At 31.0% G+C, this 17288-nt stretch overlaps 2 protein-coding genes across 5 annotated transcripts in view; one reads left to right on the top strand and one right to left on the bottom strand.

Moving 5' to 3' along the window:
- The window catches only part of LOC115888544 (probable RNA methyltransferase bin3), a 34819-nt gene extending 27697 nt beyond the window's left edge, over nucleotides 1-7122 (bottom strand). For all 4 annotated transcript variants that reach the window (XM_030908294.1, XM_030908297.1, XM_030908298.1 and 1 more), the window contains exon 1: nucleotides 6973-7122. The gene's annotated coding sequence lies outside the window, so the exon portion shown is untranslated. The remainder of the gene's footprint in view (nucleotides 1-6972) is intronic.
- A 299-nt stretch (nucleotides 7123-7421) lies between these two features.
- On the top strand, nucleotides 7422-15530 carry LOC115888584 (MATH and LRR domain-containing protein PFE0570w-like). Its single transcript, XM_030908347.1, has 5 exons — nucleotides 7422-7527; nucleotides 8939-10677; nucleotides 12326-12472; nucleotides 12590-12712; nucleotides 14810-15530. The coding sequence occupies exons 2-5, from the start codon at nucleotides 8953-8955 to the stop codon at nucleotides 15359-15361; spliced, it is 2547 nt and encodes an 848-aa protein (XP_030764207.1). The 5' UTR covers nucleotides 7422-7527; nucleotides 8939-8952; the 3' UTR covers nucleotides 15362-15530.
- Nucleotides 15531-17288: the final 1758 nt, after the last annotated feature.

The raw sequence follows: 17288 nt of genomic DNA, 5'->3' as shown, positions 1-17288 counted from the left end.
ATACAACTTCTGGACTTCAAACCATCCCTGCTAAACTGCCTACAAACAATAATATATGCAATGTAATCAAAAAAAAAAAAAGAAACGGCGTCAGCGATGGCTTTGAAATGGAGATCGCTGTCATTTTATATGTAAAACTAGCGTGTACCAGCGACTTCGTTCGCGTCGAATTAATCATTTGTAATGGTGATGATAAAGCAAAGCAAGAATTTCCATTAACATACAAACTGAATAAAATTTTCTCACATTTATGTCAGCATGAGAAAAAACAATATGGCGATATTATTATATAACTTCGTAATATTTGAGGGGTAGTTTCATCTCGTTGGAATTTGACTTTCGTAAAATCCATTTGCCAAAAATAACCTTTTTACGTCAAGCAGTTTAAGCAGAATCGTGGTTAAGAAATTACCCAACTTTTTGGAACACCCTGTATGATTTTTTAAAAAATTTCAAAATATGTAAAAAAAACAAATAAATTATGCTTGTTCAAGCGTTTTCCCGGAAGACTAACCGTTTTTTAAATAACAAATATTATAATATTTGAGGGGCGTTTTCACTTTCACCCTCTTGGAATTTGAGATTCGAGAAACCCCTTTATCGAACCTCTACACCCCACAGTCAATCCGTTTGCCAAAAATCAGCTTTAAACGTCAAGCAGTTTAAGCAGAATCGTGATTACTCAATGGTCATATTTTATGAAACACCCTGTATAAATTTATAAAAAATCTTAAAATACGAAAAACAACAAAATAAAATATACGTGTTTAAGAGTTTTTCCGAAAAACTCACCGGTTTTTAAATAAAAAATATTTTAATATTTGAGGGATAGTTTTACCCCGTTAGAATTCGAGTTTCGAAAAATCCCTTCTTATCGAACCTCTACACCCTAAAGTCAATCTGTTTTCGAAAAATCAGCTTTTTACGTCAAGCGCTTTAAGCAGGATCGTGATTAATCAATGACCAGATTTTTCGAAACACCCTGTATACATTTTTAAACAATCTTAAAATATGTAAAAAAACAAAATAAAATATACGTGTTTAAGCGTTTTTTCGGAAACTTGACCGTTTTTTAAATAAAAAATATTGTAATATTTGAGTTGTTTCACCCTCTTGGAACTGGAATTTCGTAAAATCCCTTCTTATCGAATCTCTACACCCTAGAATCAACCTGTATGCCAAAATTGAGCTTCTTACGTTGAGTGGTTTGAGCAGGATCGTGATTAATCAGTATGTCAGTCACTTAAGGATTTTATATATTAGTATAGATTATATGAGGAATGCCGTTTTTTCGTTGTGACTTTTTAATAAGAGACATTACAAAAAAAACACTACAAGTATATAGCATGTGATGAGCATAATAATATAGTGTTTTGATTAGGATCAAAAGCAAGGCGTGCTTGCTGCAGTGCTAAAACTGCTGTAAATCGTTATTGTCTTCTTAAAACGCGACTATTTCCAACAAAGAAACAGCTATTGAGATGAATCCAAAAACAAACTATGGAGAAAAGATGCACCTTGACAAATAAAATGATTTTCAAATTTCTTGCTTTTTTAACATATTCCCCAGGGTGTTAGAAACTTTCCCCAAAATAACCATTTTGTGTGTTCTCCCATATAATAGACAAATGGGAACTTTAATTTTTAAGTTGAAGGGACAAGTCAGTCAAATAATTTATCTGCGAATTGCTTTCACTAGAATAAAATACAATAAGATAAAAAAAAACGGCGTCAGAGTTGGCTTTGAAATAAAGATCGCTGTCATTTTATATTATTTGTAAAATGGGATGGGGAATATATTCCTAGCGAACTAAACGCCGTTTTTTTTCGATCATACGGTATATTAAACCTTAAAATCCATTGTGTCCGTTTTTCGTTTATCGTGAGATTATATGAGTAGAGAAGAGTATATAAAAATCGATTATTTTAAATAAAAATCTGCTTTTTACTATTTATATTTAATTGTAAAGATTTTTGATCTTTAAACATGTAAAAATAACTGGATCTGTAATAACCAAAATGTTGAAAAATAATGTATATAAAATTTACCAAATAACGAGTTCAAGATAAATTAAATTTTTTTTTTCAAAAAGTAAATTAGGTAACTTAGTAGAGCCACTTAGTAGGTAAAAAAGTAATTAACTCTACAGACGTCTGTTTCTTCACTATGTAATTTATTAGTTACTAGATAGATACACATACCTATTGACGTCTTTTACCGCGTTTAAATACATTATTTCATTTGATTGACGTGATTTTTACATTAAAATTTCATTAAAAAATTAAAACATACTTATAATAATTACGAGTATAGGCAGGTACTCATATTCTAACATGTTTCAACAGGAATATTATGATTTCACTTCAAGATTAAATTTATACCATGATCTAAAAATGTCGTAGGTTGTACTGAACAGGGTGTCCCATTTTCGTGTGGGGTTTCTCGCTTATGAGTAGAGGTACAAAGATGCGGTTTTCACATCACTGTGCTAGTTTTTTATGAAACTGAAGATGCTACGCATAGATTTGTCCTAGCCCTCAAGTTCCTGAAATACAGGGTGAAATTCATCGGTTATCTTTTAAATTAAAAAAAAGCGAAAACTGACAGCCTCGTAGAGTAATTTACGTAGAAACCAGTGGCGTAACCAGTTTTTCGCTGGGAGCTGTCATTTCCGAAATATGACTCAAACATGTTTTTTTTTTAAATTTAAAAACTTGTTATTTTATATTTTCCTTGTCATTAGCTTTCTAAAAATATAATTTATTCTATAGATACTTATTTTCATAAACAAGGTAAAAAAAATTGGCGTCGGGAGGCACGTAAATAGCCGCCCATACTAAAATATGTTAATAAAAAGTTGGTAGGCAGTTCTTTTAGTTTCAAAGTAAAGAAATTTTTCCAATTTTGGTCCGCAGTTATTTCCCCTATCCGCCACCTGGGGTCGCGTCCGATGGGAGAGTTTGGAGTTCTCCACACGGATTTTCTCAAAAACGGACTACGGAAACATGGAATATCTCAAAAACTGCGACTTTGACTGATTTTGATGTTATTACAAATTTTGTTGCAAATATTATTCCTAATCTTAAATTGAAAACCGCGTTTCGCTAGCTACTATAATTTTGGAGTTACGATTTTTTTAAATTTTAACCCCCTCCCATACCCCCTTACCAACCCCCCACCTCCACCAAAAACTAATAGCCAGATTCTCGGGTACCACAGTATTTTTGTGCCAAATTATGTGGTTAAAATCGGTTTAGCGGTTTTTGAGTTATCGTGTTACAGACGGACGGACAGACAGACAGACACCATGAAAATATCGTCCTATTGCTGCCAAAAGTCACTAACATTTTTCGAACAACCTGAAAATTCAATCACTAACTATATTTTGAAGCGGAGAATCGATTGAGAAAGTAATTAACTACGATTTCTGGCTATGTTTTCTATGTTTTATATTTTAATACAACCGAATAGTTACTAACTATAACATCTTTATGCAATGCAGTTATTCATCTTTAGACGCGTTTTTCTCGGAAGTAATAAAAAGTAAGTTAGTGACTTTTGGCTGCAATGGGACGATATTTTGTATTTAGGTCATTTATGACCCAAATAACTCATTTTGAGTGAAATTAAAAAAACTTTTTTTGCCGATCTTAATAGCCTACCATACCTGTTGGTATGGTCGGCTAAAAATGCATTTTTGATTTTGATGCACTTGTGCACTAATTCGACACACAGAAACTAGCATGGAATAGTCAATAACCAAATTTGACGTCGAATAAGTTATTCGATTGTTTTGATTACCTAATTTAAACCGGCCGCCTATGTTAAAAAATTAAATAAATGCATTTTAATACCTTATCTGTGAAAATAAGTGTACCGGGTGCGTCTCGAAACTGGGTCACCCCAATAACTTTATTTTTGTAAAAAAAACGAGATTTGGTATGTTAGTGTATGACAAAAATTAGGATTGATTGACGTATTCAATTGTTTTTTGTTACTTCCTGTTTCGCCGGAAATGACTACAACTATTCATTTTTAAATGTCACCTTCAGTATATTTCTACTTTATTCGACAGAAAATGACACTCTGAATAGAATGACATAATATCATATGTCAACTTTTGACATTTTCGCTTAAAAACAAATCGTATTTTAAATTTCCATCTATAGTGCCGTGGCTCTGTTAAAAACACTAATTTTTAATCAAGGAGCCTTGGCAAAATAAAAAAAATAGTTTTGATCGTCTAATGTTTTTCGTGTATTGTCCTGACCGGTTAAAAGATGCTCAAATCGCATTTTTAATCATATCTCATTTTTTTCAAACGGAACAAGGGTGGCTTATTAGCATATTTGGAAAAAGCATTTTTACCAATAATTTGGCCCCGCATACTTGATATTTCGAGTCAAATTGTCGTTATGAACCGTATGTTACAATTTCAAATAAACCATATTCGAATATGTCAAGAGTTGACATATATGATAAATATGTCATTCTATTCAGAGTGTCATTTTCTATGGAACAAAGTAGAAATATACCAAGGGTGCCATTTAAAAATCAAAAGTTGTGGTCAAATAACTCCGTTAAATTTTTGTTAATTCTGGTGAAAGAGAAAGTAAAAGTAAAAAAAGTTTTTTATAAGCTCATAATAAGACAAAGGAAATTAAAAAATAATATATAGGGTGTTCCGTTTAAAAAAAACATAAATTACGATATTTAATTAACGATAACGATTAACCATTACGATATAATTAAATTAATACGAAATATGACTCTTTCGTAAATGACAGCGCTCAACGAAAAACTAGTTGCGCCACTGGATTCTACGTCAAAAACTCGACGGAACCATAGACGGAACTCAAAAGTTTCACAGACAAATCTGTGTATAGAGCCTTTGATAGAGCAAGGAAGGAGCATATCAAAAATCTTAGGTACACCGCGATGGGCCTCAAATATGGCCGACTTAAATTCCGGTTTATCAGTGTCGTTCTAATTTTATTTAAAAAATGTAAAACTATGATGTAGGGTAGACGTAGGGTAGACTCAATAATTTGTTGTTTTATTTTACGTTGTGAATAAATGTTGGTAGTTATTAAAATTGTTATAAAAATATATAATTCTAATAAAAATAGATAAGTTATAATAAGTATTTATTACCACAAACATCCGATACGCTACTGAAGCAGGTAAGTCAAATTAACGTATCTAAATTCTTTGACATCTAATCTTTGACAAGTAATAAATAAAAGCTAAAATGCAAGAAAAATATATAATTTAGTTAATTTAAGTGAATTTCATAAATGATCGGTTTACTACACGTATGTATATTATATAGTCACTTACTAGCGAAAAGTTGTTCCATTATTTCACTCAATTTTTGCCGAGATCTACCGCACGCTACACAACCAAAACAAATAGCAATAGTGTCACAGTTAATTTAAGTTCTGCCACAATTTCCTTTTAGATTTACTACCTTTAAACAACTATCAGTAGTAGAATAAATAATAAATAACATAAAATAAGCTCCGTAAAGACTGACAAATCCACAAAATTTCAAATCAAATTCAAATGTGTCAAATGAATCGTCAAACAGAACTGTCAAGGATCCCCACCCTAGAGTGCTTTTATGGCGCTTTTTCCGCCCACCATGCATGAATACATGGATAGCATTATGCTCCTTCCTTAGTCTTCTTGGTCTTCTTATTCAAAGGATAGAGCTTTAGTTTAAAAAATGTAGCACAGCACAGTAGTGAGTAGTGTGAAAACCGCATCTTTCTACCTCTACTCATAAATGAGACACCATAAGCATAAAATTTAGTTGACAAATAGCAATATTTCAGTATTTGCACTTTAAACACTGCAGTAGGTATAAATTATAAAAAAAACATATTTTAAATAATTAAGTACTTAACACACATTAGTGCAAAATTTTTTGATGCGAAGAAAGTTTGACTAACGCTGTATTATGTAGGTATATTATCATAAATAAAATAAACTTATTCTTTAATCCTTGTTAAGTCAATATCTAACATCGTATAAAACCCAATACTTTTTTACTTAAATATCGCTGACGTTGAATTAGGATTTATAGGTACATTTTATCTCGCATTTTTTAGTTACTTAATTTGTCTATTTCTCTTTATTAAGTAATTAAAAATCAAATGCTGACAACTATTAACTCCCACGAATAAGTCTAAATAGAAAGACAAAGACGCGAAAGTTTAGGGAAACAGCCTTTTTTCGTGTCATTTTCCTGCTGCATTTCCTTCTCCAATTTTGGATATTAACCCCCACCAATAAGAATACCCCAGTGGGGGATAAAAAGTAGGGCAAAATGATAATAAAAGCGACGATGTCGGATTGGTCAAACCAGCTTCAAAATTACCGCCGAAATAAATTCCCTCTTTTGTGCAACTTCTGCTTTGAATTAATAGAATGGTAACAATAAATCCAAACGTGATGAATTATTACTCAATAAATTAGCATATGTGGCAAACAACTACACAAAAGGTTATTTAGTAGAGATAAAATGTTAGAACTAGTATACAAATCCTAGAATTAAATACAATAAAGAAAGTGTATATCGTTAAAATAGCGATGAAAGAACAAGAAAAATATACATGACAAATTATTACTCAACAATTCAACATAATATTTAATGTAAAACTCCATAAAGTTATATTATTATGTAGGAGATAAGAAGTTAAAATTAGTGTACAACTACAGCAAGAGTTGTATATAATCGTTCCAGACACATATTTATAATTACAAAAGTAAACATACATCGTTAAAACCGCAGAAAACACATGAGAAAAAAAAATAGAAAAGATAATGTAGAGATTGTCCAGCAACATGAAATACTCCTTGTCCGACATGGCAACAACGTAAACCAATGCGGATTGCGGAGTCTGTAAAATTAATATTTTCAAACTGAAATTTATCCTGTTATATCCCATGAAATGTTATAATTTTACCTTTTTTGAATTCTTTGACGTTCACTCCATCACTTTGGACACTTTTCAGAAGTCTCTCACTTAAAAATCCGCTGACAAAATACGATTAAAATCTCAGGTTCGACTAGCACGATGTACTCTCACTGTTCGACTACAAATCGTTGGCGCTTGTAAACGGACGCCATTTTAATAATCGCGCGAATTGACACGATTACGGCCGGAAATAGGCGAGCTCTTCTTACTGCATTTCCGGATTTTTTTTATAACTATTTTTAAATTAATTAATAATAAATAATGTAACCGCATTTTATAAATTTACTTAGGGGAAAGTCATTATCAATATATAATAAATGTATTAATAGAATTTATATGTAAATAGCATTTTCTGTAAGATTTTAAAATCAATTTAGTCAGCGCATCTTTCAATTTCCGCGCCACTAAAACAAATGAATAAATTGAAATTGAAAAGCGAACAAGAACAGTTTTTAGAAGTTGTTAATTGAGTTTTCTTTGCAATTGATATTAGAAATTAAATTTAAACTTTGATTAATTTATTTGTGAACCGCCGCGCGGTTGGTAAGTTTTTTTCTGTTAACGACATTACTATAAACGCGCTAAAGATATTGTGAAAACAACACAGCAAAAATTATATCTAAAATTTTTTGGTCAGATCTTAGATTAAAAATTGGTCAGATTATGGTCATTATTAATAAAAATATAGGTGTACCGGGTAATTCAAAAATATTGTACGCTTAAGTTGAAGTTGGTAAATGCAATGCTGTAATTTTCTTTCTTTGTACCTATTTGCCATAAAATTCTCATTCTAAAAAGTAGGTAATCACAGTGACGCTTTTTTGGCACTAAAATATGTAGCACTTATAGCAACTTTTACAAAAATTCTTATGTTATTATATTATATTACTCAAAATTTCATTCGAATCGCTAAAAGTACTGGGAAGAAAATTATAATAAATCGAAAAAAAATAAGAATTTAACCCCCTGTAGCTACGGACCAAATCAGAATTGGGCCTATAACACCCTGTAGAACATTATTTTTTATCTTTACTTTAATTGGATAAATGTACCTACTTTATAATATACTGTCCTTTTGAAAACCAATATAAATTGTATGGTTATACAGGGGTGTGTCAAAAAGTATGCACGGTAGCGTTTTTTTTACAAGAGACAAAAAATGTAGTGAATTCTAGAGGGGCCATTTTACGAAAATAAAATAGGCCGTCAATGGAGTTGGAAAATACGTAAACTAAAATTTACATAGGAGTGGGGGTAGTTTTCACCCTTCCCGTATTTTTTCTTGATTTTTGTGAAAGTCAAATGTTAGAGCACTTAGCAAAACATACACAACGGACGGAACACAAAAACATACACAACAAATACGGACCCCATCACCAGAATATTCCAGATTCCATCACCAGAATATTTTATGCAAAAAAAATAAAAATGCAATACGGAATTTAATTGAGCTTCAAATTGCGCAACTTTGCCTCCATTTAACCGATCCTGTATCTCTTACGGTTTCCGAAATCCCAATGATGAGCGTCGAATTCGAGCCACCCTGTACAGAGTGTCCCAAACCCTTTATTTTGAGACTTTATTTTCATTGCGCCTCTTTTGTACTACAACATGATGTTTTTGAGTTGCTATCATCAACTAAAAAAACTAAATATAGATACCGTTTGATCGGAAAAAAACGGCGTCAAAGACGGCTGGGAAATGACAATTGATACTTTTGGCGAGGTCAAGCCCGGGGATATCATTTACTTGGCCCGTACTCTTCTTTATTTTTTAATGGTGCTTACTGCCAGTTGGCCTTAAGAAAGTTGTAAATTATTTTTAAATGGTGTAGTTGAAAATTCGAGAAGAAATAATTTGTTGGAAATAGATTTGTGTGTCTGGAAAGCCGTCTTTGACGCTGTTTTTTTTTTCGATTATACGGTATTATACGCTAACATATTTTGATTTTTAGATAAAATTACCGAAATGCCACTCTACAAAAAATCCAACTTTAAAGCCCACAGTAAAACTCAAAATTCATTTATATGTCCATTTGGAAACAAAAATGCCAGTTTCATGAATACTCTCAAGAGCGATTACGACAATTTAACAATCCCTACCAAGAAAAACATTATAAACAATTTAATAAACTTACCCAGTAGCGGAGACTTAATGTCAAAATTAAAAAAGAAGCCTTTTGAGAAAAATCATTCATATGAAGAAGAAAGAAAAAAAATTCATAAAACTAAATCAAACAACGAATTCGAAAAACTAGATTTAACTGAGAAAAATTTATCAGAATTGAGAGCCATGACCGAAACACCATCTTCTATAAGCAGTGCCTTAACAGACTGTGTATTAACAAATTTAAAATTGAACCAAAGCATCAATGCAGACGTTGCTTCTGTGATCAGTGACAGTGGAATTTCAAATGTCATCGAATCCAGCCAAAGTCTGTATAACGAAAACATTTTCAGCCAAGCCTTACACGATATGGTTGTTTCAAACATGAGACTATCACAGGATACGTTCAAAAATAACACAGCTAAAAAAACAGTGACAGAAAAATCACCGAAAAACAGGAATAAGTTTGATTTTTCAAAGAAAAAATCTGGTGAGTTGAAGAAACGACTGAAAAGCTTTAACAATTCTGAAGATGAAAATAATCGAAAAATTAAACAGAAAAAAAGTGATGTTAAAAATAATAAGGATGAATTTTCAAAGAAGAAGTCTGGTGATTTGAACAAAAAAATAATAAGCTCTAATTATTCTGAAGAAGAAATTAATCGAAAAATTAAAAAGAAAAAAAGTGATAACAAAAATAACAAAGATGAATTTTCAAAGAAAAAGTCTGGCGATTTGAACAAAAAAATAATCTCTAATAATTCTGAAGAAGAAATTAATCGAAAAATTAAAAAGAAAAAAAGTGATAATAAAAATAACAAAGATGAATTTTCAAAGAAAAAGTCTGGTGATTTGAACAAAAAATTAATACGCTCTAATAACTCTGAAGAAGAAAATAATCGAAAAATTAAGCAGAAAAAAAGTGATGTTAAAAATAATAAAGATGAATTTTCAAAGAAAAAGTCTGTTGATTTGATGAAAAAATTAATAAGTTCTAACAACTCTGAAGAAGAGAATAATCGAAAAATTAAACAGAAAAAAATTGATGCTAAAAATAATAAGGATGAATTTTCAAAGAAAAAGTCTGGTGATTTGAACAAAAAATTAATAAACTCTAACAACTCTGAAGAAGAGAATAATCGAAAAATTAAACAGAAAAAAATTGATGTTAAAAATAATAAGAATGAATTATCAAAGAAAAAGAAGTCCGGTGATTTGAAGAAAAAATTGATAAGCTCTAACAATTCTGAAGATGAAAATAATCAGAAAATAAAAAATAAAACAAACAAAACTAACAATAATACTTCTAAAGATGACAAGTCAGCTAGGGATAAGTCTGAACAAAAGAAAATCTCCAAAAAAACTGGCATTAAAAAAATGAATATAGATAACTTTATTGCAAAAAATGAAAAAATAGATACCTCCAAAAAACTAAAGAAAAAAAGCCGTACTGAAAAACATATTGAAAATGGTGAGAAGAAACAGAAAGATAAGAAGGAATCGATCGAAGACCATTTAGATGAATTAATTGAGTTACAACAAGATAGAAATGTTGGATTATATGTTTATTGTGACCTATGCGACAAGGTAATACAGGATGTTTTTATACAGGATGTTCAAAAAATAAACGGCCAAATTTCAGAGGTGACTCCGTCAAAAAATATTGGAAAAAAGTTCTCATAAAAATATTTCCGGAAATGTGGGTAGTTTTAGAGATACAGAATGTATTAAATTTTTAAAAAAAATAGGTTCTTTATTCTTTGTAATTATTTATGGGAACTTTTTTCATACATTTTTTCAATTCTTTGACGTAACTATGAACTTTTATATAATATTTTATTTTATGTAGAGTTTTTCTCTATAAGTTATCTCTATAAAAGTTTTTGATAATTTGTACAGGTACTTAGTAAGTTATTTTCATTAAACTGATGTTGTGTGAATTACAGGTTTTTAACATGAGAGAATGAAAAGCTCTACAAAAATGTCCTATGACATTTTCCCATAAAATTGATAGGTCAAAAAATTGAAAAATTGTGTCATCAGTCAATATTTAGCCTTGAATAACTTTGGAACCAATAAATATATCAAAAAATGATCAAGACCTTTTTTGTAGAGCGTTCAATTCTCTACAAGAATATGTTTCGACCCAACTATACCGGGTGCGTCTCAAAAGTGGTTCACCCCCTATAACTTTTTTATTTTTTCAGATAAAAAAACGAGATTTGGTATGTTAGTATATGACTTAAATTGGGATTGATTGACGTATTCAATTGTTTTTAGTCACTTCCTGTTTCACCGGAAATGACTACAACTTTTGATTTTTAAATGGCACCCTCGGTATTTTTTTACTTTATTCGATAGAAAATGACACTCTGAATAGAATGACATATCATATGTCAACTTTTGACATTTTCGTGCCATGGTTGTGTTAAAAACAAGGAGCCTTGGAAAAACAGATTTGATCGTCTAATGTTTTTCGTATCTTGTCCTGGCCGGTTGAAAGATGCACAAATCATATTTTTAATCATATCTCAAGTTTTTCAAATGGAACGACGGTGGCTCATTAGCATATTTGGAAAAAGCATTTTTTTACGAATAATTTGGTGCCACACACTTGGTATTTCGAGTCAAATTATGGTTATGAACCGCATGTTACAATTTCAAATAAACCATCTGAGAAAATGTCAAAAGTTGACATATGATATGTCATTCTATTCAGAGTGTCATTTTCTATCGAATATAAAAAAAATACCGAAAATGTCATTTAACAATCAAAAGTTGTAGTCGTTTCCGGTGAAAGGAGAAGTGACTAAAAACAATTGAATACGTCAATCAATCCCAATTTATGTCATATACTAACATACCAAATCTGTTTTTTTTATCCAAAAAAATAAAAAAGTTAGGGGTGAGCCACTTTTGAGACGCACCCGGTATAGTCCGAAAGCTCGTTAAAGAGTTAAAAAAATTCCAAAGTTGTAAAAAATATATTCAAATGGAAAATAGAAATTTCCGATGCAGCACCTCTTCTCTTAATATTAATATTTAAGAGTTGAAACTTTCACAGTATTTTTTTTTTCATTTCCAACAACATTTTTGGTATAATTAAGAAAAAAAACAGTCGATTTCTTTAAACAGTCTACTATTCATAGTATGTACACTTATTAAAGATAACAAGTTACTGGAAACAATATTGTATTATAAAAAATTGCACTGATCTGTTTGATGTGTTTTTTAGGTAAGGTACTTACCCGACTGTAAAGATCCTCTAGACTTACCCGACAAATGGTACTGTTACATGAATCCAGACCCAGAATACAAATCATGCGAAGATCCTGATTATCCCATAGAGCCAGAAAAGGAAGAACTACTTATCCATAATAGGGTGAATGATAAAATAAATTTGATTACATACAGGGTTTTCCTTAATAACATGCTAATACTTAAGAGTTTTTTTAGATCCTATTTAGATCTATTTTTTAATTCGCGTTATTTTTTATAGTTCAACGCTGGCAGTATTGTGTGGGCTAAATTGGAAGGGTATCCATGGTGGCCAGCCATGATTGACGATGATCCAGATTTTAAAAGCTACTTTTGGATGGATGATGAACACAGCATTAAACCAGTAAGTATCTGCAGGTCTTGTAGAGTGTTTTGGTTTTGAAGCGGGCCTTAATACAGGCGATCCACTTTTCTGAAAAAGCTCAATATCGTTGATCGAAAGAATTTGGAAGATGCGCAACCTAATGGGCGAATTTGTGACAAGGCTGATTTGATTTCCCCTTACGTCTCAAGTGCTGTACGGTGGAGACACCAATCGTTCTGCGACCAACGCATAAAACAGCGAAGGCATATCGAGGGCGGCGTGGAACCGAAGGCGACAGTGTTGCCATATTAAAATGTATAAAATCTGTAATACGTTTGACGAAAATATCTTTGGATGAAAACTCCGCGTATATCTATTGAACATTTATTCGTTTTAAACATACAATAAACAACAAAAATAAAATTCTTTTATAGACACTGAATATGTCGAATGATCGAAAAAAGTCGTTTAGTTGTCTTGGAAATGACGATTCTTGATATTTACCATAATATTTTACATATGAGATATCAGCGATCTTCATTTCCAAGTCAACTCTGACGCCGTTCTTCTTTAATCATATAATATTACATTAAATTGTTTAATGATAGAAAATCCGTATTATTAACGTACTGTACTCAAAATGCTACGGATCCTTTAAAATACGGATTAATCCGTGGTTCTGGCAACACTGTCTCCGGCAACCACCCATTCTGTCGACTGAAAGCACAACTACGGTACAGTAGTATTATTTATTCGCTGCGCTGTAAACTTTGAAGCTGTAAACGACTACCAGCGCGCAACGGCGCAGAGCTAAACTAAATCTCGGACAGGTTGACGGTAACAACAGCTACATCTCGGACATGTTTTGTGCCACTATCGCCCATAAGGTTGTGCATCTTCTTATTTCTTCAATCAACGGATTCCTTTGGTAAAAATAGCTACGAGCAACCGTTCTCAAGATATTTCGAATCGATATAATCAATACATGTCATTGGCAAAAAATAAACATGTTGTCCGATAGTTATTTAGACTAAATAATAAATCTGGAAATGTTTCTATTTCAAAGGTCCAACAGAATCAATATTATGATAATTTTTTCTAGAAAAATTAATTTTAAAAATTGGCGCCGGGAGGCACATATAACCGCCCATACTAAAATATGTTAATAATCAATTATCTCAAAAACTGCGACTTTGACTAATTTTGATGTTATTACAAATTTTGTTGCAAATATTATTCTTAATTAAGATTAGGAATAATATTTGCAACAAATTTGCAAACGCGGTTTTCAATTTAAGAATTGAAAACCGCGTTTCGCTAGCTACTGTAATTTTGGAGTTACGATTTTTTAAAATTTTTAACCCCCTCCCATACCCCCTTACCGACCCCCCACCCACACCTAAAACTAATGGCCAGATTCTCGGGTGCCACAGTATTTTTGTGCCAAATTTGGTCAAAATCGGTTTAGCGGTTTTTGAGTTATCGTGTTACAGACGGACAGACAGACAGACACCATGAAAATATTTAGGTCATTTATGACCCAAATAACTCATTTTGAGTGAAATTAAAAAAAAATTGCCGATCTTAATAGCCTACCATACCTGTCGGTATGGTCGGCTAAAAATAAACTGTTTCCGAATCATTTTAGTCAAATAACTATCTACTCAACATGTTTTACCAAGAGACCTTTTTTGTGTACAAAATAATGCCGCAAATGTATAGCTTTTCTCTCAGTAGTATAATACAGGTGCGGACGAAAAGTTACTACTCTTCAAAATAGTAAAAAAACATGTATTCTACATATGTGGTCTCCCTAAGTATGAATCACACTGATATCGAAACAGAATTTCTCATGTTAAAAATACAGAACCCAATTTTCATCCAAATATTGACGTCTGTTCAGAAATTATTTGGAAAAAAACCGACATAAAAATGAAACTTCCACGCCCTGTATCTCCGAAACAAAGAATTTTTAGGGCTTAAATTTATACCAACTTATTATAGTGTTTTATATTCAGATTACAATTCCAACCACCATGAATATTTTTTTTCATTAAGAATGAAAATTTCAAATAGGGAACCTTATATTGAGCCACTCTGTATAATACACACTCACTGTACCTTTATATTTTCTAGTCTTGGTACAACGTAACCTTTTTTGATACCGCCAAAGTGACGAGAGCTTGGATCAAGAATAAAGATTTAGAACCGTTTGAGATAAACTCAAGAAATAAGTATTTTTTGCCCAAAATCACCGACCATTATTACAACAGAATAAATACTGCAGTAAACGACGCTAACTATGCTTGCAAGTTACCTTTGGTCGATAGACTTAAGACCTTTAGTTTCATTGGCCGATATTTTAAAGATAAAAATAGCGATAGCAAAAAATACAACAAAAAATCTAAATTACAAAATCACAAAATAAGAAAAATTAAAAAAGATAAAAAATTAAAATCGAAAATTCTGGTTAATCTAAATGGAGTTTATTCCAAAGAAAAATCTGAGTTGGTTGAAGTACAACCTGATTGTAACATAAGTGAGTTAACATTCACTTCTGAAGATTTATCAGATATTTTGAAACCGAAAAAATCTGGAAAGTTCAGAATTTTGTCTGATGACGATATTCTGAATTCTATCGATTTGACAAGTTTGTGTGATGAGAAAAGTTTTGATAGTTATTTATAAAAATAACAGGTTTGCTACTGTTAGAAAGTTTACGTTAAAAAAATTGTTCTAATATTGTTTATTGTTATTACATTATTTTATCATTTTAAACATTTTTGCTGTTGCCATTTAGAAAAAGTTCGGAATCTTGGTTATAGATTCTTTTAATTGGTAAAAATGTTGTAATCGTTGTATTTTACGTTAAATTTTGAATAATTGTCAATACGTTAGATATTTTGTTATAATATTTCAAAATATATAATAAAAAATATTCTTGTTTTTCAATAAAAAATGAATTAAAATGTTTTTCATTTATTTGTACATAATAATACAGAATAGTTCACATAAAAATTCCTTGATAAGCAGCGTTATTAAAACATGACATTAATGCATTTTTGAAAAAATACATTTCCGAATTATTTTATAATACAAACTTATGTCACATAAACTTCAATTTTCAAACAAATTAATTTCTTTGATTCAATGCACAAAACATCCCCCTTTAGAATTTTGACTTATATGTCATGAAATGAAAGTAAAAGAAGCGCCCCCTTGAGTTTGTCCGGGCACTAAATTCATGAAATATCGATCCCTATATTTAATCTATTTTTTTTTGGAATATTATGGAAACATATTTTTAATTGTAATGAAATTGGTATATTAAAATTACATTGTATATTAAAAATTACAATTTATACAGGATGTCCCAGAAATAAGTGCAAGTATTTTAACTGGTCAACCCCAGAAACACGCCTATGAGGTTTTTTTCGCAAAAAAAAATTGAAAATTTTTTAATTTTTAGTTAAAAAACAGAAATTTCTTGATAATATGGCAACATATAGGTATTATATTAAATTTACAAGAAAGAAAATCCAGTAAATCCCATAAGTAAAATAACTCCGTTATTTTGGACTTATTTGAAAACCGATAAAGAGAAAATATGTTTCTTTTATCGAGATCCACCACCCCTTAAAATACTTGCACTTATTTCTGGGACACCCTGTATATACCATATAATTTAATTTTAATATACCTACTTTGTTACAATAAAAAAAAAATGTATATCAATACCCGATCTAACGTTTATAAAAATAAAACAATTATTGATGTTATTATAAATTATGTATTTTACATACCTATAAACTGAAAAAAAACGTACAAAACAATTCGAATCTTTCCTTGGATTTGGAAAACGAACAAAACTGCCATTTTTGTTTTTGCAATTAGGAACTCAAAACTGGCCCAAAATATACTAGAGGCAAAATACAGCGAAGAGCAGGGGTAATGACAAAAAAGGAACAGTCCGGCGTCTACTTGAGGAGATGCGTCCAGCGGGTCCAGGTAGACGTGGCAGGAACGAGGGGGTGACGTTTAGTGGGTAGTGTCCTCCAGGCAGCTTAAGGAGAGATTGAGTCCCACACTTCGTACGTAAAGGTATTTTACACCTCCCAAAAAAAAAATTAGGAACGCTACACTTCTTCACAGGTTTGCGTTCTCGGTTGAAAAAAGCCATTGCATTTAAATATGAATAATTAAAATAGAATGTATTTAGTAAAATAAGTACAAATACACCAGTAATTAATGAGAAAATTGCCAAAATCATACACCGAATATTCACAAAAAACAACGAAATAAAAATATTGACACATTTAAAAAACAAATAAATATTTGTTAACTTTTAGACTTTTAGAAGACTAGCAGCGCCTCTAGTGTTTGTTCGCCCCAAGCTTTTACTTCCAGTCATTGCCATTACAGAAAATGTTCTAAAAGGGGATGTTTTGTGATTCAATGTTATTTCTACTAGAGATTTGTGCACTAATCTTTTTTTTAAAATGTGGACAATTTTAATACACACTTTTAATACAATAAGATTATATTAAAAGTTTAAAAAAAAAACTACAAAATTCTAAATAAATTTATTCTTTATTGTACGATTAAAGTAATACAT

This window comes from Sitophilus oryzae, unplaced genomic scaffold, assembly GCF_002938485.1.
Source record: "Sitophilus oryzae breed Bouriz unplaced genomic scaffold, Soryzae_2.0 scaffold_801_pilon_pilon, whole genome shotgun sequence".
NCBI classification, from domain to species: Eukaryota; Metazoa; Arthropoda; class Insecta; order Coleoptera; family Curculionidae; genus Sitophilus; species Sitophilus oryzae.
Note: the sequence above shows the minus strand (reverse complement) of the source record. Positions and strands in the feature narration are given on the sequence as shown.